The sequence below is a fragment of the Otolemur garnettii genome, unplaced genomic scaffold (genome assembly GCF_000181295.1).
Source record: "Otolemur garnettii isolate 467f Iridium unplaced genomic scaffold, OtoGar3 scaffold00290, whole genome shotgun sequence".
Lineage (NCBI taxonomy): Eukaryota > Metazoa > Chordata > Mammalia > Primates > Galagidae > Otolemur > Otolemur garnettii.
This window is the reverse complement of record NW_003852685.1, coordinates 887,956-913,749: the sequence shown is the minus strand read 5'-3', so window position 1 is coordinate 913,749 and position 25,794 is coordinate 887,956. Positions and strand designations below refer to the sequence as shown.

Below are 25,794 nucleotides of genomic sequence, written 5' to 3'. Positions count from 1 at the left end.
TTCTGCTTCCATCTGCCATTGTCTATTCACTTACACCACAATACTATTAAGGCCTGAATAAAGAACCCAAGAGGAGTCACAGTTCCTAAAATCTAAGTGCTGAAAAGTGATTATTATCAGCACCTACATAAGCAAGCTTATATTGAGACTGCAAATTAAAATATATTGGAGTCTCAAAAAGGAGGCATGAGAGAGGATACCCAAGAAAGGTGAGGTCTAGAAGAGCAGGTCTTCTCAAGGAGATCACAAGGATACACCTGCAGAGTCCTCTACATGGTGACTCAGCTCTTAGGAATTTGTAAACTTAACTTCCTGGAACTTGGAAATTTCCACTTCTATGAAATCCTGTAATTTGGTAGGGGCTGAAGTAGCATATTCTGCTTGATTCAAACTGGCCAGTGAAAAGGGTACCTATGGGTTGAAACTTGGCTGTTGATAAAAGAGAAAGACCAAGGCAGTCAGGGAGAATGGCTATTTGAAATTCTTCTATGCCGTAAGCTCCCCACCCCACCCCATCCCTTCATCACCCCCAACCCCACCTCCCCACCCCCCACCCTGGGCCAATGAATAAGCCCTTTCTCTTATAAACATGGTGCTTGGGGCCCATCTTCCTGCAACAGTAATAGGGTAATAGTTATTTCATAGAAGAAGCTGAGGAGGATTCCTTCCTTCTCAGTGTTTTGGAATAGTTTCTGCAATATAATATTGAGAGTGGATACCCTAGAGGGACGAGATCTGGGAGAACAAGTTGTCTCAAGGAGACCACAGGGATGCACCTGCAGGGTCCTCTCCATGGTGACTCAGCTCTTGGGAATTTGTGGACTTGACTTCCTGGAACTTGGAAATTTCCAAGTTCTGTGAAATCCTGTGGTTCTGTAGGGGCTAGTCTAGCATCTCCCGCTTGGTTCAAACTGGCCAATGAGAGGGGTACTTGTGGGGTGGAACTTTTTGACTGTCAATAAAAAGGGAAAGATGAAGCCGGTCTGGGGAGTGCAGCCATTTGGAAATCTATGCCGCAAGCTCCTGGCCAATGAATAAAGTTCTTCCTCTTATAAACGTGGTGTTTGGGTGCTCTTTCTCTCCATTGGGCCTCATCTTCCTGCAACAGTATGAGCTCTTCTTTGAAGGTTTAGTAGAATTCTGGTAGAAAACAGTCTAGTCCAGGATTTGTTTTGTTGTTGTTGAACACTAGTTTCAATTTTAGTGCTTGATATTTGCCTGATTGAGAGTTCTAATTCTTTCTCATTAGGTCTAGGGAGGTCGTGTGATTCCAGACATTGGTCCATTTCTTTCCCATTTTCAAATTTCTAGGCATAGAGATTTTTGTATTAATCAGTTGTTATGCTCGTTTGTATTTCTGTGGTATCTGTTGTTATTTCCCTTTTTTGTTTCTGATTGAGGTTATTAGAGACTTTATTTTCCTGTTTCTAGTATCTGGCCATGATTTAATTTATCATTACAATGAACCAACTTTTTATTTTGTTTATCTCCAAAACAGTTCTTTTTCTCAAGTTCATTTAATTCTGACTTTAGAGAAAAAGAAATATAATTTATATGCCTGCACCACTAAGATAAAATATACTTATCCGTGAGTCACTGATGTGACCCTTGCTCTTAAGAATCAGTAGGAACTTTTAGGGTGCAAGAGATGTTAAGGTGGTCTTAATACCATCTGTATATGATATGGAAATGTTAAAAAAGGAATTATGACTTCACTCTACTGTTCACTCCCTTTCTGTTCCCTTCAAAACTGATTCCTCTTGTTTGCCCTCCCATTGTATAACTATGAATGCAACCTTCACCTGTAAGCTTCCCTCCCTACATTTCCTTAGGACATTGTAGATTTTACCTGCTTTGTTAAGGAAAAATTGCTAATTCCTCTTGTGAATATAGCATTGTGTAAACTAACTGCCCTACCTTCATGATTTCCCCTAACTGCTATTTTTGCTTCTGTAACTATGCTTGCTTGCACACCGCCCTCCCTGGGAAAATTTTACCTTTTTTTTTTTATTAAATGATAGCTGTGTACAGAAAATTTTACCTTATAAAAGCCAGAGCCTCAGACAATTCGGGGCTGCTCTCAGAAACCCCATGTTGGGACACTGGGGCATTCACCAGCCAGCTCTTCAATAAAAGGAGTCCTCTTAAAATTTGACTTGTCTGGCAGTGTGGTCTTTGAGAGACTCCTGGGCATAACACTATCCCCCTGATACCTCCCCTCAATGACACCTGATGGACATGTTTGGGACTCTAGACTCTGTTCATCTCTCTGGTGCCACAGGTGAAGTGGGGACACCTGCCTCCTAACTGATGAGCTTCTGCCCCATTCCTCCTCCTCCTTACCTTACACAGGATGGGCAGTTGTTATTTAGTTCTCTCTTGAGACTTACCACTGGGCCATCTCCTCAAAAACGTAGGCACCCTGGGTCTAAAAGGAGACATCAAACTGAAATGATTAACATTCCTCTGCAACACTCGTGGCCTCAATTCAAATTAGACAATAGAAACCAATAGCCTGAAAACAGCACTATCAATTTAAACATTCTCAGAAATCTTAAGAATTTTATAACACACAAGAACAGGTAGTCTTGGGTTCCCTTCCTTCAAGTTCTCTTCTATCCTTCTCTGTGCCAGACCTGTACCACCAAATTCTCCTTCTCAATGAACAGCCACCACCCCAACCTTCCACTTTGGACTCTGACTTTCACCCTACAGGCTATTCTGCCCCCTCCTTATGTATCCCCACCTCTCAAACCTTCCATTTTCATTCATTCTCCAACTCCACCCTCAACCTCTCCATCTGGACTGACCCATTCATTCTCTGGAATGTACTATACTTTAATCTTTCATAAACTGTGTTACATTGCCTGATTATACCTGTTTACTAATTCAATCTGTTCACTCTACACTGGAAACCAAAAACCTGGGAACACAGAGACCTGACACCTGGTTCCTCCACACCTAACATTTTGGCAAACCATCCAGGAGGATCCTAGGCTTTCTTTAAGCTTGCTGGACTTTCTGATCTACACTCTGTCTGCTTTCCAAATCTTCACTATCCAGATAAGATGTCTCCTTCTACTTCTTTCTTCCCATAATTCCTTGCACTAGGGAAGGAAAATCTATCCTGGAAGTGCACTTCATCTCTCAGTACCCATGACATTGGGCATAAAACCTCATAAAATCACCTTAGAATCCACAAACAGAATTTCAAACCTGGCCTTCCAAGTTCTTTTGATAACCAGATGGAGACAGACAGAAGGGAAAAGAGGTAGGTAGGGCTAGAAGCAGAACCCAAAAGCTGAAAGAAGTTTTTCAAATTGTGGTTAACACTCTGGTAGGAATATTTCAGAGGCAAAGTTTCCCTGGAGGCTATGACAAAAAGATGTCAAGAATGAGTCCAGCTCTGGGACCTGCACCCTACTTCCACTACATCCGGAAGGGTCTTTGGTGAGCAATGCTGCAGGAAGTAGAACTCACAGCCAGATCTAGAAGAGTACCTCCTAGCCAACATTCTCCACACCCACAGCCCCTCTAGGGCTACTTCAGTCTGACAGACAGACCCTCAACCCTTGAACAAATTCAACATCCTCACTCCAGAATATCTAAGCCTTCAGTAACATTCTCTATGTTATAGGCAAACAAACTGATTTTAATAACACCAGGGGCAATTCCTCTGCTCCCCCTAAATGCTCAGGACCTCTGCTTCCCTCTCCTATCTCCATCATCAGAGTACAAAGCAAAATACAATCTCTTGCATATTCCACACCTTCTCTACACACTGGGAGATCAAGCTAAATTGCCCTACATTGCTGTTGAAATGAAATCATAAGGCTAAGATAAGCACCTAAATCTTTTAATATCATAGGCTTCTTTTCTCAAACTCTTGGAGAAGCTTAACTGAAATTATTATTATTATTATTATTATTTTTGAGACAGAGACTCACTTTGTCACCCTCCATAGAGTGCCATGGCTTCATAGCTCACAGCAACCTCAAACTCTTGGGCTCAAGCTATTCTCTCGTCTCATCCTCCAGAGTAACTGGAATTACAGGCACCCACCACAACACCTGACTCTTTTTAGAGATGAGATCTTGCTCTTGCCAAGGCTGGTCTTGAACCTGTGAGCCCAGCCAATCCACTCACTTAGGCCTCCTAGAGTGTTAGGATTACAAGTGTGAGCCACGGCACCTGGCTGTCAATTGAGATTTTATATACAACTATAAAAGAAGAAATTTTTCTGTTCTTAGTTTATAAGACTTACTTTTGAAGCTGCTTGAATTTCTGTTATTGTACACATGCACAAACTAATGAGTAAATGCATCAAAAGTTCAGAATTCAAAGGGTCAGTCTGCCACTTCAGAGAAATTTGTTAGTTTCTCTATCTTTTAGCCTACTAAAAACTGTGACTGCTAATTTATGTGTCTTCAAGATAAGGTACCAGCACTCTACAGAATACCCAAGGCCAGTTACTTATTTGGAACTGAAGGAAATGGAAGGTGTTCTTTATTTTTTAAAACATCAGCTACTTTTCTTTCTTTCTTTTTTTTCTTTATTTTGCAGTTTTTGGCTGGGGCTGGGTTTGAACCCGCCACCTCTGGCATATGGGGCTGGTGCCCTACTCCTTTGAGCCACAGGCACCACCCTACTTTTCTTTCTTAATTGACACTGCTGTGTCTTCCTCTTATGGTATCTAGACAGATATTTTTCAATTTTTTTTTTTTTTGAGACAAAGCCTCAAGCTGTCCCCCTAGGTAGAGTGCCATGGGCATCACAGCTCACAGCAACCTCCAACTCCTGGGCTCAAGGAAGTCTCCTGCCTCCGCGTCCCAAGTAGCTGGGACCACAGGCGCCTGCCATGCCCAGCTATTTTTTGGTGGCAGCAGTCATTGTTGTTTGGCAGGCCCGGGCTGGATTCGAACCCACCACCTTAGTTGTATGTGACTGGCGCCTTAGCCACTTGAGCCACAGGCACCGAGCCAGATTTTTTTCAAATTAAAATGAGGGTGAAAATGATCAGGTTAAATTTTTTCATTTCTCGGGTAATCTTCAAGTTGTACTTGAGCTCTTCAACCAGGAATTGTGCTGTATACTCTTACATTGTTCACCTTAGGTGAGAGATTTCCAATAACCCTCCTTCTTCCCCTTTCCCCCTGCTTGCCTATTTGAATTCTATTGTGATTTTCTGTCATGTGGGCCTGTAGTTGTTTATCTATTGGTTTCATATTAGTATTGAGTATACTGGGTGCTTCCTTTTTTCATTCTTGTGATACTTTACTAAGAAGAGTGTGCTTTAACTCCATCTAGGCAAATTAAAAAAAAAGATATAAAGCATTCATCTTTTTGTGGCTGAATAGCATTCCACAATATACATGTACCACAGTTTATTAATATATTCATGTGTTAATGGACACTTGGGTTGATTTCATGTCTTAGTGATTATGAATTGAGCTGCAATGAACATTCTAGTTCAAATGTATTTATGGTAAAATATTTCTTTTTCTTCTGGGTAGATGCCTAATAATGGGATTGTGGGATCAAATGGAAGGTGTATTTTGAGTTATTTGAGAATTCTCTATATTTCTTTCCATAGAAACTGTATTATTAGTTTGAAATCCTACCAACAGTATAAAAGTGTTCCCTTCTCTCCACATCCACATCAGAATCTGCAGATTTGGACTTTGTGAGGCAGGCTAATCTCATTGGGGTCAGATGATATCTCAGGGTGGTTTTGATTTGCATTTCTCTGATGATTAGAGACAATAGCCATTTATTTGCATATGTTTATTGGCCATTCATCTAACTTCTTAGGATAAGGTTCTGTTCCAGTCTCTTGCCCACTTCTAAATGGGGTTGTTTCTTTTTTTCTTGTTGATTAGTTTGAGTTCTCTGTAGATTCTCATTATCATCCCTTTTTCAGATGCATAGCATACAAGTATTTTTTTCCCTTCTGCAGGACTTCTGTTTTCTTTAGTTGTTGTAGCCTTAACTGTGAAATTTTGTGTGTTATCATGTCCCATTTAATTATTTTTGACATTGCTGCAACTACCAAGAGGGTCTTCTTCATAACACGTTTTCCTAGGCCAAAAGCATCAAGAGTTTTTCCTACACATTCTTCTGGAATTTTTATTGTTTTGTGTCTTAAATTTAAATCTTTTATCCAATGATATTGAATTTTTCTCAGTGGTGAGAGGTGGTGAGAGATGCAGGTTCAATTTCAGTGTTCTACATGTGGCTAACCAATTCCCCCAACACCATTTATTAAACAGGGATTACTCTTCACAGTGTATGTTTTTTCTTTGATTTATCAAATATGAGATGATTATAGGTGGCTTCTTTTCTGTCTAGTTTTGATATTCTATTCTATCAGTCTATATGTCTATTTTAGTGCCAGTACCATGTTATACTGCTGCATAACCTCAAGTCTGATAACATGATGCCTCCTGATTTGTTTTCATTTCATAGAATTTCATTAGCTATTTAAGTGATTTTTTGGTGCTATATGAAGCACAGCATTATTTTGCAAGTTCTTCAAATTATGATGCTGTTGCTTTGATGGGGATCACATTGAATCTGTAGATCACTTTGGATAGTATTGACATTTGAACAGTGTTGATTTTTTCCAGCCATGAGCATTGTTATGTTCTTCATTTGTTAGCATCTCAAGCTATTCCTTTTCTCGGGATTATGTTGTTCTCCCTGTAGAAATTCATGCTCTTTGTTGGGTATATTCTCAGATATTTCATTTTCTTTGAAGTGATTGTGAAGGATATTATGTCTTTGATTTGATTCTCAGCTTGGGTTTTATTTAGGGTGACCAGACGTCCCACTTTTGGCAGGACAGTCCCACTTCTTAACAATTTGTCCCGCGTCCCGAAGCATTTTTAAAAAGTCCTGATTTTTGGAAAGAATGCAGAATGGGTAGGAGAACAGGAAGGGAATATACAGTTTTCGGCTGCCATGTGGCTATTTTGCCAGAATATGAGTTTTATATTATTTTTGTTAATTTGATAATGTTAAACTGTAATAATAACAAATAATTGTTGAGAAGTGATTATCAATAACTGCTTATCAAAGTTTGCATTGTTGTCAGGCCCTGCCCTGCCCAGTCCTCTGCCCTGCCCCCAGAACCTCACCCCTTGGCCATGTTGTCCAGCTTTACAAATGTTAAAATCTGGTCACCCTCGTTTTATTGGTATATATAAAGGCTATTGATTTCTGGACATTATTTCATATCCTGAGACTTTACTGTATTTCTCCATCACTTCAGGATCCTTGTGGTTGAGACCTTCAGGTTTTTGAAGTATAAAATCATATCATCAGCAGAGATAAAGAGGTTGACTTCTCTGTCCTCAATTAAATACACTTGATATCATTCTCTTGCCTGATTGCATTAGGTAGAAATTCTAGCACAATGTTGAATTGCTGTAGTGATAGTGATTCCACGTCTAAGTAGAAATGATTTCTGTTTTACTCCACTTAGTATAATATTGGTTGTGGGTTTGTTATTAATGCCTTCTATCCATTTAAGAAATGTGCCATCTATACATATTTCCTTTTTTTAATTTCAGGTTACTGTGAGGGTACAGACAACCAGGTCACAATTTTTGAATTTGTTAGGTAGAATCCCTCATGTAGTGGTTCCTGCCCAAAAGGTGTGCCATATACCCCTATCCTGTGTCCTTTAAGTGGGAGCACATCAATCTCACTACTATCCTCTCTCCCTCATTGCCAGTCCCCCCAAATTGAATAGAATCAAGTTATTCTCCTATGTGGGCATGTATTAGATCATCTACTGGGTTCATAATAAAATTGAGTACATTGTATACTTGCTTTTAAATTCTTGTGATACTTTACTAAGAAGAATGTGTTTCAACTTCATCCAGGTTAATAAAAAAGATGTAAAGTCTACATCTGTCCTTACAGCTGAATAGTACTCCATGTTATACATATACCACAGCTTGGTAATCTTTCCCAAGTTAATGGGTATTTAGGTTGTTTCCACAACTTTGCAATTACAAATTGAGGTGTGATAAATATTCTAGTGCAAGTGTCTTTATAATAAAATGATTTTTTTTTCCTTCTGGGTAGATGCCTAGTAGTGGGATCTAGAGAAGTCTAATTTCAGTTCTTTGAGGATTTTCTATACTTTTTTTCTAAAGTTAAATTAGGTTGCAATCACAACAGTATAAAAGTGTTCCTCCCTCTCCACATCTGCACCAGTATCTGCAACACTTGGACTTTGTGATGTGAACTAACCTCGCTGTGGTTAAATGATATCTCAAGGTGATTTTGATTGCATTTCTCTCATAATTAGGGATAAAGAGCATTTTAAAAATATGTTTGTTAGTAATTTGTCATCCTCAGAGAAGGTTATGTTCATGTCTCTTATTCAGGGATGGATGGGATTGTTAGCTATTTTTTTGTTGATTAATTTGAATTTTCTATATTTCCTAGTTATCAAGCCTTTGTCAGATTCATAACATGCAAATATCATTTCCCATTCCAAAGGTTGTCTATTTGCTTTTATTGAGGTGTCCTTAGCTGTGCAAAATCTTTTCAGTTTAATTAAGTACATTGGTTTATTTTTGTTGTTGTTGCAATTGCTGCTGAAGCTTCTTCATAAAATCTTTCCCTAGGTCCACATCCTCAAGTGTTTCCCCCACATCTTCTTCCACAATTTTTTTTGTTTTAGGTGGTCTTCTGAATGGTTCTTATGTTATTAATGTCATTTAATTCTGATATAATTTTAGTTATTTTTTTATTTTTCTGCTATGCTTGGGATTGGATTGCTCTTTCTTTTCCTGCTTCTTGTAATGGTCCATTAGGTTATTGATTTCCTCTCTTTCTGTTTTAATGCAATACATTTCCCACTTAAAACTGCCTTTGCAGTATACCACAAGTTTTGATGACATGTTGCTTCATTTTCATTTTGTTCAAGAAATCTAATGATTTTCCTTTTTATCTCCTTCTTGACCCAGCATAAAGTTGTTTAGTTTCTGTGAATCTGTGTGCACATGAAGGTTTTTGTTGAATTTGAGTTCTATCTTTATTCTCTTATGGCCTGACAAGATAAAAAGTATAATTTCTATTGTTTTAATTTTGTTGAGCTTTGATTTATGACCTAGGACATGATCAATTTTAGAGTATGATTCATAGGCTGGTGAGAAGAATGTATAATAGTTTGGGGATGCTATCTTCTATAAGTCCATTTTTTCCCTAGGGTTGCATTTAAGTCTCCTGTTTATTTATTTAGTTTCTGTTTAGAGGTTCTTTCCAGTTCTGTCAGAGGGATGTTGAAATCTGAAGTTACTATGGTATTGCAGAATATCATATTTTTCAGATTGGTTAGGGTTTGCTTTAAATATCTGGGAGCATTTAAGTTGGGTGCATAAATGTTTAGGATTGAAATGTCATCTTGCTTATTGTTCCCTTGACCAATATATAGTATCCATCTTGGTCTTTCTTCATTTTTGTTGGTTTAAATACAATTATATATGCAAATAATGTTGAAACCTCTGCTTTCTTCTGATTTCCATTTGCCTGAAATGTGGCTCTCCCACAGTTCACCCTGAGTCTTTCTGTGTCTTTAGAGGTTAAATGTATTTCTTAAAGACAGTGTATACTTTGTGTGTGCTTTTTTGTTTAGTCAGCTAGCCTGTGCCTTTTCTATGTGGAATTCAAGGCATTCACATTTATTGACAGAACTGTTAAGTATGGTGGAGTTCTGTTCTTATTTTGTAGACGTCTATTGCTTAGTTTTACTCTCTGCACCACTGTATAAAATATGGTTTATCCTTTAATTTCTGAGTGTCTTCACTATGTAGTGTTCCATTGTGCTGGTCATGTAAAGAATGAGTCTGAGTACTTCATACAGAGCTGAAGTTGTTGTGGTGAATTTCCTCAATATTTCCATGTCAGTAAAATATTTTATTTCTCTGGATAATATAAAACTTACTTTAGCAAGATAAAGCTTCTTGGGCTAAAATTCTTTTTGTTTGAGGTTAAAGACACATGACAACTCACTTTTGGCTTGAAAAGTTCTTGCTGAAATATTTGCTGTCAACCTAATGTTTTTCACCTTGTATATAAGAAGTTGTGTATGCATGACTGCTTGCAAAATTTTCTCTTTAATTTGTATTTTGGCCAAGTTAATTCCAATGTGTCTAGGAGATACTACGTTTGATTTGAATTTTCCTATGGCTCTAAAACCACCTAGTATCTTAATTTATGGATCTCTCACAATGCTTGAGAAATTCTCCACCATGATGTCTTGAAGTAGAGCTTCCATGCTCTTAGGATTCTATTTTTCTCTTTCAGCAATACCTATGATTCACCAGGTTCATTTCTTGTAGTCCCATATCTCTCTAATGAATATATAACATTTTTAAGTGGCACACAAAAAGTTCAGTTTCACAAAGGGGAACATTCAGTGATCTATTTTAATGCAATTTTAATCCTTATTTCAACCTAAATGCAATAATAATTTGATAAGGTACATACATACATACAAAACCCATATATCTTGAATTACAAAAGGGTTTCCATGGGACTGTAACTCAAATCCATCCCTCTAAATCCTAATTACCTATTGGTAACATTTTACCCAATATTTTTCTTTTCACATGGGCCTTTTCTGAGCCAATTAAACATATTTTTGTTTAATTTTTATTTATGCTGAATGCAACATAAAAATATACCAAGGTAAAAATAAACGTTGTATAAGAAAACTAAAAAAAAAAGTGACTTCCACAGACACACATGGTTTTCATCAAGTATATGTTTCCACAATGAATACGTACTTTGAAATATGCAAATAAAACATTACCTTAAATGCTTATCTTGCCATCAATGCCATTCAATTTCTAGGCAATATCATTCTTGCTCCTGAAAATATTTTTTAGAAGCTTCTCCCAAAACTTCACAAATAGTATATTATAATCACCAAAAAGTCTTAAATCAAAAAAGCTTTCCAACGTGAAATATTCACATGAAACTTTGTTTCTCCAAGAAAATAAAATCATTCTTAGTATCAGAAGAAAAGAATATTAAAAGAAATCAGCCATAGGTGACACTGGCACCATATTCAAACCTGGCCCTGGCCAAAAACTGCAAAAAAAAAAAAAAAAAAAAAAAGAAAAGAAAAGAAAAGAAAAAGAAAAGAAAAGAAAGAAAGAAAGAAAGAAAGAAAGAAAGAAAGAAAGAAAGATATTTAAAAAAATAGATAAATATCTATACTAGAAAAATGGTCTTTTCCTATATCATCCCTTTAAATGAAACATAAAAAATGTTCACTACAATAATCTTAGACTACTTTCATATAAAAAACTTCAGAATATACAAAGTACATATTTAAGCTTTCAAAGATACCATTTAGATTTCACATATTAAACAGATACTGCATAGTTCACAATGTCACAAATATGCCTAACACATGAACACTTAATATTTCATTCCTGGTTAACAGTCAGAAAGAACTGCATGGTTTGAAAGGTGCTTTAACTTATGCGTGGTCATTAAAACTCAACAAGTAATTCAAGTATGGTCATATAAAGGCAGGCAATTAATCCAATATCACTATAAAAATCAAAGCCATGAAAATAAAGGCATAAACTTGGTTTTCCTACCTTTCATTTACATAGGTAGATATCAGGACCTTAATGTAGAAAATATAACAATTCTTACATATGGTTTCCCTAGAACATAATGGAGTTTCAGAATCTACAAAAGATGTTAAGATCCATAGTTTGCTTCATCAAATGCGTTTCTAGCCCATTTCAATTCTTCATTCATAGTAAACAAGTCTTTAACACTAGCAAACTTCCTGGGGGTCCTTTTGAATGAAGAAGATGATATCTTCAAATTGTACTCAAACTTGTCTAACAATAGACATGGACTTGTGAGTTATTTCAGTAATGAAGTCTAACACAGTAGATATTCTTCAAGAGGAGATATTCCTCAAGAAAATTTATTGATTTAGTATAAGGATTCTTTTCATCTCCAAATCCATACATCATACATCTCAATTCTTCAGAAAAAGTCTGTCTTTTACCCTGTCTACCTTCTGCACCTCCTCTAATTTCTTCATTTTCTTCCTCAAAAGCAGAGTCTTCCTCCTCATCTGCCACCCCATCAGCCCACCAGTGTACAGCACCCAGCAGGCTCCCACCCAGCAGGTTTCACTGCTTGCACAGAACTACTTGCCTCAATTCCAGTGACTTCCACATTAAAGTAAGTTTGGATTTTATTTTATTTTATTTTATTTTTTAACTAAAATACTTAATAGTTTTATTTTCACATTTCACAAAAAAAATGAAAACTACCCCTTTGGGGGTTCACTTCTTCCCTTCAAAACTATTCTGTCTTTGATAGGAAGGAGGAGCAAATCTTCCTTACCATGCAGTTAAAAAAACACCCAGAATCACAGCACCACCATCTCCTGGTGAAGCAGAACAATTAATATGAAACTGACATAAAGAAAACTCCTCTCTACTTTGTCTGGTGGGGAGTCACCAGACCAACTCATTCTAGGACCAGTGGGCACCAACATGGGACCAGCAGGAGGTTTCATCATTGGGGGCCCAGGTATCATTGGCATGTGACCTCCCATGGGGGGCCTCATTCCAGGATAAGGTCCCACTGGCATCATCCCAGGAGGAGGAGGAACCATCATCGGCATCATGGGAGGGCCCCACATATGGGGTGCTGGCATACTGGGATGAGGAGGACCCAGAAGATTGGGGGAAGGTGAAATCATCTCCCAGGCAGGAGGAGGAGCAGAAAATGGAGTAGGAGGTAGTTTTCCTTGTTGAAATGCAGCTGTTTTTTTGTCGATCACACTCTGGGCCTGCTCTTCCATCTATTTCTGATAGTAGTCCCTCACATTCTCTTTGTGCTTCCTCACACTGCAGTGTGTCTTTCTCACAGATGGAGAGTCATGGGTGAAATATATATTGCAATAGTCACAATAAAACTTGGAAATATTCCCTCCTGGCTATTGGCAACTCCTTTCTAATGTGATTTTTTAAAAACAAGCCTCCATACCAGTGTGGGAGTAAAGAACGGTAGAACAGGGGAAAGGAAGTCTGCTCTATTTGTAATAAAGGTCCAAGTTCATTCCATCATGGATTTTATAGTCCCCTAGTGGCATGTGGTCCTTAAAAATTGTGTACCACTTCTTAAGGACAATCTTGTTCCAACAGGTGCCAGTTTGGGCTGCAATCAGGTTCTTAAGGTTCCCAGTGGTGTCATTGGTGTTACTGACCTTCTTCTTCAGATGGTTGTTGGAAACAACCTCAATCATCCTGACTGGAGCTCCAAACTCAAAATTCTAACCTGCAGACACTACAACCTCTAGTCTTAAGCACTCTGATGGATGAGATTTTAAAAATCTTAAGAGATTCTTTTGCAATCTCCACACATTTGAAAACCACTGGAAGGCACATCCAATATCTACTTCAGCATTTCAGAGTAAGACCTAGGATGGTATTTTCAACTCTATCTCCCTTTTAATCTCTTGTAGTGTTGATCTGTTCTTATTTTTAATGTTGCCAGAGTTCTTCCACTGATTCCTTCCCATGTGTATTTGCAGATCATTTATGTATATATTATATTTTTAAAGGTGGATTGTTAAATTGTTTGTATATTTTCATTTAGAGTTAATGTAGTTGGGGGGGGCAGAGGCAATATGGTGGACTGGAGCCAGTTTTCCACAGAGGATCCCATCCAGAAGGAGTGTTAAAGGACAGAAGTTTAGCAAGTAAGCTAATGGTTTGGAGCTAAGCAAAGAGAGAAGGTTTAAGAATGCACATCAACCCTGCTGAGGTGAGCTGCAATCCCAAGGATAAAAATAAAAGCTACAAAATCCATTGCCAAGCAATGGGACTCCCCATCCCCATGAGAAGGGCTCACAGAATACTCCATAGAAAGAAGCAAGCAGAGTTCAAACATTCTCCCATTCTATCCTATGGGAGAGACACTCTAAAAACTGGACCTCATACCCCTACTAGGGTGCCATGGCATTCTCCTGCAAGGCATAAAACTGTATAAAACTGTATATATTCTCTACCTGCAATTCTGAACTCCCAGAACTCCTCTCCACTCTCACCCCAAAGTTTGGAAACCTATTCCACGTGGGCATTCTTGGGCATATTCTTGAGAGGTGTGGATGGGACAGGAGCTGTTGCTGTTCTGTGCTGATCCAGTGGCATGGGAGTAAGGAGAGGACAGTCAGCTGAGAGGGAACCATACAAGAGTGGTGGTGCCCCGAAGTGCAGAGCAGAAGCCACAGTAGCATGAACAATAGGGCTAACACAACTGGGGCTATTCTGGACTGACAAGCCCTGTCTCTCTGGGCAACCGGAGGAAGATGGGCATCTTCTCTGGTGGCAGCCACTGGCGGAACAGATCTGGGGTGCAAGTACAGGGCTCGTGAATAAAGGGAAGACCTGAGGTGGTAGTGGCCTGTGCAGAGCATAGACTAGAATATGTGTGGAGAACCGGCAGACTCCCAGGGTAGAGGGGGCTGAACCAGAGGATTGCTTTACTGAGCCTAAGATGCACATGGCCCTCAGGGGATTATAGCTGAGACAAAAGTGAGCAGGCAAAGGCAGGAACTGAATGCTGAGTGTGAGCTCTAACCGTGTCTAGCCCCACACAAACTGCAGCAGAGACTGGGTCTGACTCACAGGGGAATATACTGGGATAGAAACAAATTCTACGAAGTTGTTCTGTCCTGTTCTGCCAGCAACATCAATCAAGTGTGGGGTTGGAACTGAGTAAACCTCTGCAGCCTCCATTAAGCAACTGGGATTGTCAGGCCTCATCTCCCCCTGCTGGATAGTGGCAGAGAGGTGGCCTGGCTCAGATGATATAGATTTCCCTGTGACTCAGGCAAGCATAAAACCCTGGAGCATCCACTCATTGGAGGTAACTGGGTCACAGTCTTGTGAGGTTACCAGTGACTAGGGGTGACAGAGGTGCAGGGTGGGGAATGAGGCATCAACCTTCCCAGACTAATTTATTTGCTGAGTGGGTCCTTCTGACCTCACAGAGCACTGGAGTGAGTCATACTTGAGCTGCCAGCAGACTCCTGCTATCTAGTTGCCAGAGAACTTTTGAACTCTCCCACCTGAGACCAGTGCTGACTGGGACAATTGATTTGGACCTCTTGAACTGGGCCAGTCACCTGAGGACTATCCAAAGTAGTACCCTGGGTGTGTGGTTGTGGGAAGGTTTGCTTTTCAATTTCCAATTGTTGCCAGTGGCGGATGGGGCAACTTAATTGCTGGTATTTCTCCACAACTGAGACTTTAACCCAGAGTAATGGATTCACAAGGGTAGGACAGAGGCAAGCTAAAAACAAGACAAAACCACTTAACAACTACACTAAGCAGGCCCATAGTTTCTCAGAATGTACCACTGTATGGGTCCTTGGCAAAGCCCTAGGGGAAAAGGTACAGACACCAGTCCCAGCTTTGGGGCAAAGGCCTAGTTAATCTCTACTCCTGGATCCCCAAACAACTTGTCCTTATCTGCTCATCTGGCCAAATGGTGTAAAATAAGCATGGGTGGAATCAGCAGAAGAACTCCAGTAACATGAAAAACCAGAGATGATCAACCCCCCTCCAAGGAAGGATATGGCAGACACCACTGAAGATCCCATTCATAAACAGATGACTGAGATGTCAGAAATTGAATTCAGAATTTGGATTGCAAATAATATTAATAGAATAGAGGCAAAGTTGGAATTAGAAATTCGAGGAGCATTTCAAAAGTTTTTTCAAGAATTCAGTGAATTCAAAGACAAAATCACCAAAGATTTTGACACACTGAGGCAAGAGCTTGCAGCCCTCAAAGATCTAAAATACAATATAATTCCTCAATAACAGAATGGAGTAGTCAGAAGAAAGGATTTCTGACATTGGAGATAAAACTTTTGAATGTTCCCAAGCACTCAAAGAGGAAGAGAAATGGAAAGCAAAAATGGATCATTCTCTCAGAGAGCTCTGAGATAATTTGAAGAAAACTAATATTCACCTTATAGGAATCCTGGAAAGCAATGAAGCTGCTTCACAAAACACAGAGACTCCTCTTCATGAAATTATGAAAGAGAACTTTCCAGACATGCCAAGAGATTCTGAAATTCAGATAGCAGACAGTTTCAACCCCAGCACAACTCAACCTGAATAAGAAATCCCCCAGGCACATCATAATGAACTTCACTAAAGTTAATATAAAAGAGAAAATTCTGAAAGCAGCTAGACATAAGAAAACCACAATCTACAAGGGGAAGAATATTAGAATGACTGCAGATCTCTCCACTGAAACATTTCAGGCTAGAAGATGGTGGTCATTGACTTTTAATCTCCTAAAACAAAATAACTTTCAATCCAGGATCCTGAATCCAGCTAAACTGAGTTTCATTTATGATGGAGAAATTAAATACTTTAATGACATTCACATGTTGAAGAAATTTGCCATAACTAAACCAGCTCTCCAGGATATTCTCAGACCTATCCTCCACAGTGACCAGTGCAATCCTCCACCACAAAAGTAAACTCACTCAGAAACTTTTTTTTTTTTTTTAAGACAGAGCCTCAAGCTATCTGCCTGGGTATAGTGCCGTGGGATCACAGCTCACAGCAACCTCCAATTCCTGGGCTTAAGCGAGTCTCCTGCCTCAGCCTCCCACATAGCTGGGACCACAGGTGCCCGCCACAATGCCCGGCTATTTTCTTGTTGCAGCCATCATTGTTGTTTTGGCAGGCCCAGGCTGGATTTGAACCCGCCACCTTAGGTGTATGTGGCTGGCAACTTAGCCACTTGAGCCACAGGCGCTGAGCCACTCAGAAACTTTTGATTAAATTCCAACCTCCATAGTGGTGAAAGGATTAAAAATGTCCACTGGACTTTCAAAAAACATGACACCCATAATTTTACCAGATTTATCAATATTCTCAATTAATGTGAATGGCTTAAATTGTCCTCTAAAGAGGCATAGGTTGGCTGACTGGATGCAAAAACTCAGGCCAGATATCTGTTGCATACAACAATCTCATCTTACCTTAAAAGATAAATATAGACTCAGGGTGAAGGGATGGTCATCTATACTCCAGGCAATTGGAAAGCAGAAAAAACAGGTGTTGCAATTTTATTCACAGATACAATAGGCTTTAAACCAACAAAAGGAAGCAACAGTAAGGATGGGCACTTCATATTTGTTAAGGGTAATACTCAATATGATGAGATTTCAATTATTAATATTTATGCACCCAACCAGAATGCAACTCAATTTATAAGATACTCTAACAAGCACGAGCAACTTGATTTCTTCCAGCTCCATCATAGTCAGGGATTTTAGCACCCTTTTGGCAGTGTTGGATAGGTATTCCAATAAGAACCAAAAAATATTCTAGATTTAAATTTAACCATTCAGCATTTGGATTTAACAGACATGTACAGAACATTTCATGCTAACAAATCTGAATACACATTTTTCTCATCAGTCCACAGAACATACTCCAAAATAGACCACATTTTAGGTCACAAGTCTAACCTCAGCAAATTTAAAAGTATAGAAATTATTTCTTGCATTTTCTTGAACTGTCATGGAATAAAATTTGAACTCAGTAACAACAGGAATCTGCAGACTCATACAAAAACATGGAAGCTAAATAACATTCTGCTGAATGATAGCTGGGTCAGAGATGAGATCAAGAAGGAAATTACCAAATTTTTGGAAAAAAACGATTGTGAAGACACAAATTATTAGAACCTCTGGGATACAGCAAAGGCAGTCCTAAGACAGAAATTTATAGCAATGCAAGCCTTCCTCAAGAGAACGGAAAGAGAGGAAGTTAACAACTTAAGGGGACATCTCAAGAAACTACAAAAGGAAGAACATTCCAATCCCAAACCCAGCAGAAGAAAATAAATAACCAAAATTAGAGCAGAATTAAATGAAATTTAAAGCAAAAGGATTAAAGAACAGATTGATGAATGAAAAAATTGTTTTTTTGAAAAGGTCAATAAAATACATAAACCTTTGGCTAACCTAACCAGTAAAATGAGTAAAATCTGTACTTTCATCAATCAGAAATGGTAAAGAGGAAATAACAAAAGATCCCCTCAGAAATTCAAAATATTTTTAATGAATATTACAGGAAATTTTTTCTCAGAAATATGAAAATCTGAGGGAAATTGGCCAAAATGTGAAATCACACCACTTTCCAAGACTTAGCCAGAATGAGATGGAAATGTTGAAGAGGCCTATATCAAGTTCTGAAATCAACCCTACAAAATCTCCCTAGAAAGGAAAGTCTTGGACCAGATGGCTTCACGTCAGAATTCTACCAAATCTTTAAAGGGAAAATAGTACCTATTTTACTTAACCTTTTCCAAAACATAGAAAAAGAATGAACACTACCCAACACATTCTATGAAGCAAACGTCACCTTGATCCCCAAACCAGGAAAGGACCCAACAAGAAAAGAAAATTATGGACTAATATCACTAATGAATATTGATGTGAAAATATTCAACAAGATCCTAACAAACAGAATCCAACAACACATCAAATTATACACTACGACCAAGTGGGTTTTATCCCTGGGTCTCAAGGCTGACTCAATATATGTAAGTCTATAAATATAATACAGCACATAAATAAATTAAAAAACAAAGACCATATGATTCTCTCAATTGATGCAGAAAAAGCTTTTGATAATATCCAGCATTCCTTCATAATAAGAACACTTAAGAAAATTGGTATAGAAGGGACATGTCTTAAACTGATAGAGGCTATCTACAGCAAACCCACAGCCAATATCATATTGAATGGAGTTAAATTGAAATCGTTTACACTCAGATCAGGAACCAGGCAAGGTTGCCCATTGTCTCCACTGCTCTTTAACATTGTAATGGAAGTTTTAGCCATCACAATCAGGGAAGAAAAGACAATCAAGGGTATCCTTATAGGGTCAGAAGAGATCAAACTTTCACTCTTTGCAGATGATATGATTTTATATATGGAAACCACCAGGGATCCTACTACAAACCTCTTACAAGTTATCAAGGAATACATCAGTGTCTCAGGTTACAAAATCAACACTCATAAATCAGTAGCCTTTATATATACCAATAAGAGTCAAGCTGGAAAAACAGTCAAGTACTCTTCCATTTATAGTAGTGACACAGAAGAAAAAATATTTGAGAGTTTACCTAACAAAGGACATGAAACATCTCTATAAAGATAACTAAGAATCTCTAAGAAAAGAAATAGCTGAAAATGTTAACAAATGTGAAAACATACCATGCTTATGGTTGGGAAGAATCAACATTGTTAAAATGTCCACGCTACCCAAAGCAATACATAATGGTTTTTTTTTTTTGTTTGTTTGTTTGTTTGTTTGTTTTCTGAGACAGAGCCTCAAGCTGTCCCCCTGGGTAGAGTGGCATGGCATTACAGCTCACAGCAACCTCCAACTCCTGGGCTCAAGCGAGTCTCCTGCCTCCGCCTCCCAAGTAGCTGGGACCACAGGCGCCCGCCACAATGCCCGGCTAGCAATACATAATGTTAATGCAATCCTATTAAAGCTCCATTGTCATACTTTAAAGATCTCAAAAAAATAATACTTTGTTTTATACAGAATTATAAAATACCTCGAATAGCCATGTCATTACTCAGAAGTAAAAACAAAGTAGGAGAAATCACGCTACCAGACCTCAGACTATACTGTTCTATAGAACAGTATATAGAACGGTTCTATAGAACAGACTATACTGTTCACTATAGTGATCAAAACAGCATGGTACTGGTAGAAAAATAGAGAGGTATTGGTATGGAACAGAATAGAGAACCAACAGATGAATCCAGCTACTTACTGTTATCTTATCTTTCACAAGCCAATTGAAAACATTGAGTGGGGAAAAGGTTTCCTATTTAACAAATGGTAATAGATGAACTGGTTGGCAATCTGTGGAAGACTGAAACTGGAACCACACCTTACACCATTAACTAAGATAGACTCTCACTGGATTAAAAATTTAAACTTAAGACATGAAACTATAAAAATAGTAGAAGAACGTTTAGGGAAAACACTTGAAGAAATTGACATGGGTGAATATTTTATGTGGAGGACCCCACAGGCAATCGAAGCAACACCAAAAATACACTGCTGAGACCTGATCAAACAAAAAAGCTTCTCCACAGCCAAGAACACAGTAAGTAAAGCAAGCAGATAGCCCTCAGAATGGGAGAAAATATTTGCAGGTTATGTCTATGACAAAGATTTAATAACCAGAATCCACAGAGAACTCAAATGTATTAGCAAGAAAAGAACAAGTTATACCATCTCAGGGTGGGCAAGAGACTTGAAGGGAAATTTCTCCGAAGAAGACAGGCACATGGCTGACAGATATATGAAAAAATGCTCACCGTCCTTAATCATCAGAGAAATGCAAATCAAAACTATTTTGAGAGATCATTTAACTCCAGTAAGAGTAACCCACATCAAAAAATCCCAAACCAGAGGAGAAAAGGGAACACTTCTACACTGATAGTGGGAATGCAAATGAATATTTTCCTTTTGGAAAGATGTTTGGAGAACACTTAGAGAACTAAAAATAAACCTGCCATTTGATCCTACAATTCCTTTACTAGGTATATATCCAGAAGACCAAAAATCACATTATAACAAAGATGTTTGTACCAGAAAGTTTATTGCAGCCCAATTCATAATTGCTAGGTCAAAAAAAAGCCCAAGTGTCCATTGACCCATGAATGGATCAATAATTTGTGGTGTATGTACACCACAGAATATTATGCAGCCTTAAAGAAAGATGGAGACTTTATCTCCTTCATGTTTATATGAATGGAGCTGGAAAATATTCTTCTTAGTAAGTATCTCAAGAATGGATGAAAAAGTATCCAGTGTACTCAGCCTCACTGTGAAACTAATTTATAGCTTTCATATGAAAGCTATAACCCAATTATAGCCCAAGTATATGGGGAAAGGGGAGAGGGAGGGAAGGGGTGGGGTGAGAATGCGTGGAGGGAGGGTGATTGGTGGGACCACACCTATAGTTGATCTTAAAAGAGTACATTTGAATCTTTCTAAATGTACAATATAAGTGTCTTAACACAGTAACTAAGAAAAGGATATGAAGGCTATGTTAACCAGTTTGATGAAAATATTTCAAATTGTATGTAAAATCAACACACTGTACCCCATGACTGCATTAATGTACACAGCTATGATTTAATACGATTTAATTTAAAAAAGAGTTAATGTAGTCGGAGGTCTCTTAAGCAGCACTTCAGAGATCTGTCTGTAAAGTAAAACGGTCAGACTTAAATCATATCCTCATGCACAGGTTATGAAGCTCATTCCTCCTTTTCCCCACTATCTATTCCAATGATCAGTTGCTTATACTTCTAGCCTTTCCTGAATATAGCCTCCCAAGGCTTCCTTTTGGAGCTGCAGTATGAGAGTTTCCATGATGATTGGCCTTTCTTTCTCTAAACTGAGTAGGGTGGACCTGGACAGGCCCTCTAGGAGATTCTCCTATCCTTGGGATGACTCCTGGTTAGCCAATTGTACTACTACAGCCCAAGCATATGCTCTGCCATGAAGCAGATTCAAAAAGGTGGAAAAGGTGCAGTTTACAGTGACGTCTCAGTAGTCAGATTTGAAACACCATGGCTTTCACGTGATTTGTGGGTTTGGGAGTCTGTGGCTTGCCAAATTACCGAACTCGTAGTTTCATTTCCACCCAAATACAGTTTCAAAAGTCTGCATTTTTCCCCAAAAGTCCAACCAAGGCTAGGCCTGTTACTTTCCAAGTTAGCAGGAGGGTGCTCTGGGGCTGAACCTCTAGGCTGGGCCCATTAGGCACAGATGCTGGATAGAGGCACTACAGTAGGTAGAGAGAGTTCCCCGACAGCAGGAGGGAGACTCAGGTGGGATCCTTCTCCACCAGAATTAGTGCAGCTGAGCCACTATTACCTCCCACGGTGAGGGTCAAAGCCCATTCTGTTCAGCAGGCAGCACACTGCAGAGGTAACCCAGAGTTCCTACAGACCTGTTTGGGGGCAGGCCTGTCTCTCTTTCCTCATGTAGCTGGTTATAGATTCCACTGATTGTTAGTAGCAGAGATAGTGGCCTCTGAAACTCTTATTCCCTCGCTTGCTCTGAGTGCTTGTTAGGATCCAAAGTAATTTCACCCTTCTGTTGTCAGAGTGTCGGGCAGACTCTCCAGGCTGTCTGGGCTAGGGTAGCACTCTAACTCACCCTCGTCCACTGCTGGGAAATATCCCTCTGCAGATTTGCTCTCTATTTTGCCAGACAGGATGGAGACCCAGAGGTGGATGTGCCCAGGGCAGGAAAACTGGGACTTTTGGTTCTTTATGAAACTGTCCTTTGAGATGGGAGATCTTGCCCTATTTGGCTCTGGGTTCCTCTGGCCTGATCTGCTCTGTATCTGTCCTTTGTTCTTTTACTTGCTCTTTCTATTCTTTGTCATCACAGTTCATCTGAATGGGGATGCTAAGCAGCTTGATTTTTTCAAATTGCAATCTACACCAAAATTTCAATGACTCCAAGTTCACTTTAGCATGATTTTCCCTCTTCTGGATGGGAGTTTCTGATGAAAGCTGCTTTGAGTTGCCCATCTTGACCCTGCTTTATCTGGCTGGAAAACTTCTTAACAAGTGGCTTCTTCTTCTTCTTCTTTTTTTTTTTTTTTTTTACAATTGAATAACTTTATTTATTCATTTGATAGTATAAAATGACTATTTCTCTTTTTTCTTTCTTTCTTTCTTTCTTTTTTTTTTCAGTTTTGACTGGGGCCGGGCTTAAACCTGCCACCCTCAGTATATGGGGCCAGCACCCTACTCCTTGAGCCACAGGCACCGCCCATGGCTATTTCTCTATTTCATTAAGTATTCTTTGAAAAACTAATTTTATGTATTTATTTATTTTTGTATACGTTTATACCTTTGTGAGATTCAATCTGTTGATTGTACAAATGGGAGTGCTTACATCCAACTAATTAATTTCACTTCATTTACTTAACCACAGTGTTAAGACATTTGTGTCCTACACTTGATAGATTTGACTTGTACCCCTGCAATATGCTCCATAGGTGTGGTCCCACCATTAACCCTCCCTCTACTGAACCACCCCCATCCCTTCCCATCCCTCTGCCCTTCCCTCCTTCATCCTGGGCTATAGTTCTGATTCATCTCTCATAGGAAAGTGTGAGTGATTATAAATTGGTTTCATAGTAGTACTGTGTACATTGGATATTTTCTCCATTCCTGAGATACTTTACTAACAAGAACATTTTCCAGCTCCATCCATGTAAACATAAAAGTAGTAAAGTCTCCATCTTTTTCTAATGCTGCATAGTATTCCATGGTGCACATATACCAATATTTATTAATCCATTTATGGGTCAATGGGCACTTGGGCTTCTTCCATGACTTGGCAATTATGAAATAGGCTGCAATGAACAATCTGGTGCAAATATCTTTGTCATAAAGTGATTTTTTGTCTTTTGGATATACACCTAGTAGAGGAATTGCAGGATCAATCAGCAGGTCTACATTTAGATCCTGGAGAGTCTCCAAACTTCATTCTAAAAGGAATGTAGTAGCTTGCATTCACACCAGCAGTGTAGAACTGTTCCCTTTTGTCCACATTCACACCAACATCTCTAGTTTTGGGAGTTTGTGATGTGTGCTACTCTTACTGGAGTTAGAGGATGTCTCAAAGTGGTTTTGGTTTGCATTTCTCTGATGATTAAAGATGATGAGCATTTTTTCTTTTTTCTTCTTTTTATTAAATCGTATTTGTGCACATTAATACTATCATGGGATACAGTGTGTTGTTTCCATATACAATTTGAAATACTTTCATCCAATTGGCCAACATAGCCATCATGTCATTCTCATAATTGTTGTGTTAAGACATTTATATTTGACATTTAGAAAAATTCACACATACCCTTATAGGATAAATCATAGGCATGATCCCAGCAATCACCCTCCCTTCACCCATCCTCCCCCATCCCCTCCCCTACCTCTCCCTTTTCCCTGTATTCTTGGACTACAATTGGATTATAGCTTTCTTATGATAGTTAACAATTAGTTTCATCATAGGGTTGAGTACATTGGGTATTTTTTCTTCCATTCTTGTGATACTTTCTTGAGAAGAATGTTTTCCAGCTCCATCCATGTAAACGTGAAGGAGGTAAAGTCTCCATCTTTCTTTAAGGCTGCATAGTATTCCGTGGTGTACATATACCACAATTTATTGATCCATTCATGGGTCAGTGGGCACTTGGGCTTCTTCCATGACCTAGCAATTATGAACTGGGCTGCTATGAACATGCTGATACAAATATCTTTGTTGTAATTTGATTTTTGGTCTTCTGGATATATACCTAATAATGGAATTGCAGGATCAAATGTCAGGTCTATTTTTAGTTCTCTCAGTGTTCTCCAGAAATTTTTCCAAAAGGAACAAATTAATTTGGATTCCCACCAGCAGTGTAGAAGTGTTCCATTTTCTCCACATCCACACCAACATCTCTGGTTTGGGGATTTTGTGATATGGGCTAATCTTACTGGGGTTAGGTGGCACCTCAAGGTAGTTTTCATTTGCATTTCTCTGATGATTAAGGATGGAGAGCATTTTTTCATATATCTGTAGGCCATGGCCTATCTTCTTTAGAGAAATTTCTATTTAAGTCCCTTGCCCACCCTAAGATGGGATCACTTGTTTTTTTCTTGCTAATATGTTTGAGTTCTCTGTGGATTTTGGTTATTAAACCTTTGTCGGAGACATAACCAGAAAATATCTTCTCCCATACTCAGGGCTGTCTACCCTCTTTATTTATTGTGTTCTTGGCTGTGCAGAAACTTTTTAGTTTGATTAGGTCCCCAAAGTGTATTTTTGACATTACTTCAATTGCCTGAGAAGTCCGCCTCATAAAATTTTCACCCAAGCTGATTTCTTCAAGTGTTTTCCCTATGCTTTCTTCTAGTATTTTCATAGTTTCATGTCTTAAGTTTAAATCTTTAATCCAGTGAGTCTATTTTAGTTAATGGTGAAAGGTGTGGGTCTAGTTTCAGTCTACCATGCTGTTTTGATCACAATGGATTTATAGTATAGTCTGATGTCTGGTAGCGTGATTCCTTCTGCTTTATTTTTGTTTCTGAATAATGTCTTGGCTATTTATGTTTTTTTTTCTGATTCCATATAAAATGAAGTATTATTTTTTCAAGATCTTTAAAGTATCTTTAATAGGAACTTTAACAATGGAACTTTAATAGGGATTGCATTAAAATTATATATTGTTTTAGGTAGTATAGACATTTTAACAATGCTAGTTTTTTCTCAGCCATGAGCAATGTATGTTTTTCCCTTTGTTAGTATTTTCAGCTATTTCTTTTCTTAGAGTTTCATAGTTCTCTTTATAAAGATCTTTCACGTCTTTTGTTAGGTAAACTCCCAAGTATTTCATCTTCTTTGGCACTACTGTGAACGGAATAGAGTTCTTGACTGTTTTTTCAGCATGTCTATTGTTGGTATATATAAAAGCTACTGAATTATGGGTGTTAATTTTGTAACCTGAGATGCTGCTGTATTCCTTGATCACGTCTAAGAGTTTTGTAGAAGAGTCCCCAGTGTTTTACAGGTATACAATCATGTCAACTGCAAAGAGTGAGCGTTTGATCTCTTCTGATCCTATGGGAATACCCTTGATTGCTTTTTCTTCCCTAATTGC

At 38.6% G+C, this 25,794-nt stretch overlaps 1 protein-coding gene and 1 pseudogene across 1 annotated transcript; both read right to left on the bottom strand.

Annotated features, from left to right (window-relative positions):
• Window positions 1-11,733: 11,733 nt before the first annotated feature.
• On the bottom strand, window positions 11,734-13,042 carry LOC100947229 (annotated as a pseudogene).
• A 48-nt stretch (window positions 13,043-13,090) lies between these two features.
• Window positions 13,091-13,303, bottom strand: LOC111722618 (ubiquitin-like protein 5). The gene has a single exon (XM_023508915.1). It carries the CDS (start codon window positions 13,301-13,303, stop codon window positions 13,091-13,093), a length of 213 nt encoding a protein of 70 aa, XP_023364683.1.
• Between the last annotated feature and the right edge of the window lie 12,491 nt (window positions 13,304-25,794).

Coding starts and splice junctions, on each gene's coding strand:
- LOC111722618 (XM_023508915.1), bottom strand. CDS start 13,303: ATGATTGAGGTTGTTTCCAACAACCATCTGAAGAAGAAGGTCAGTAAC.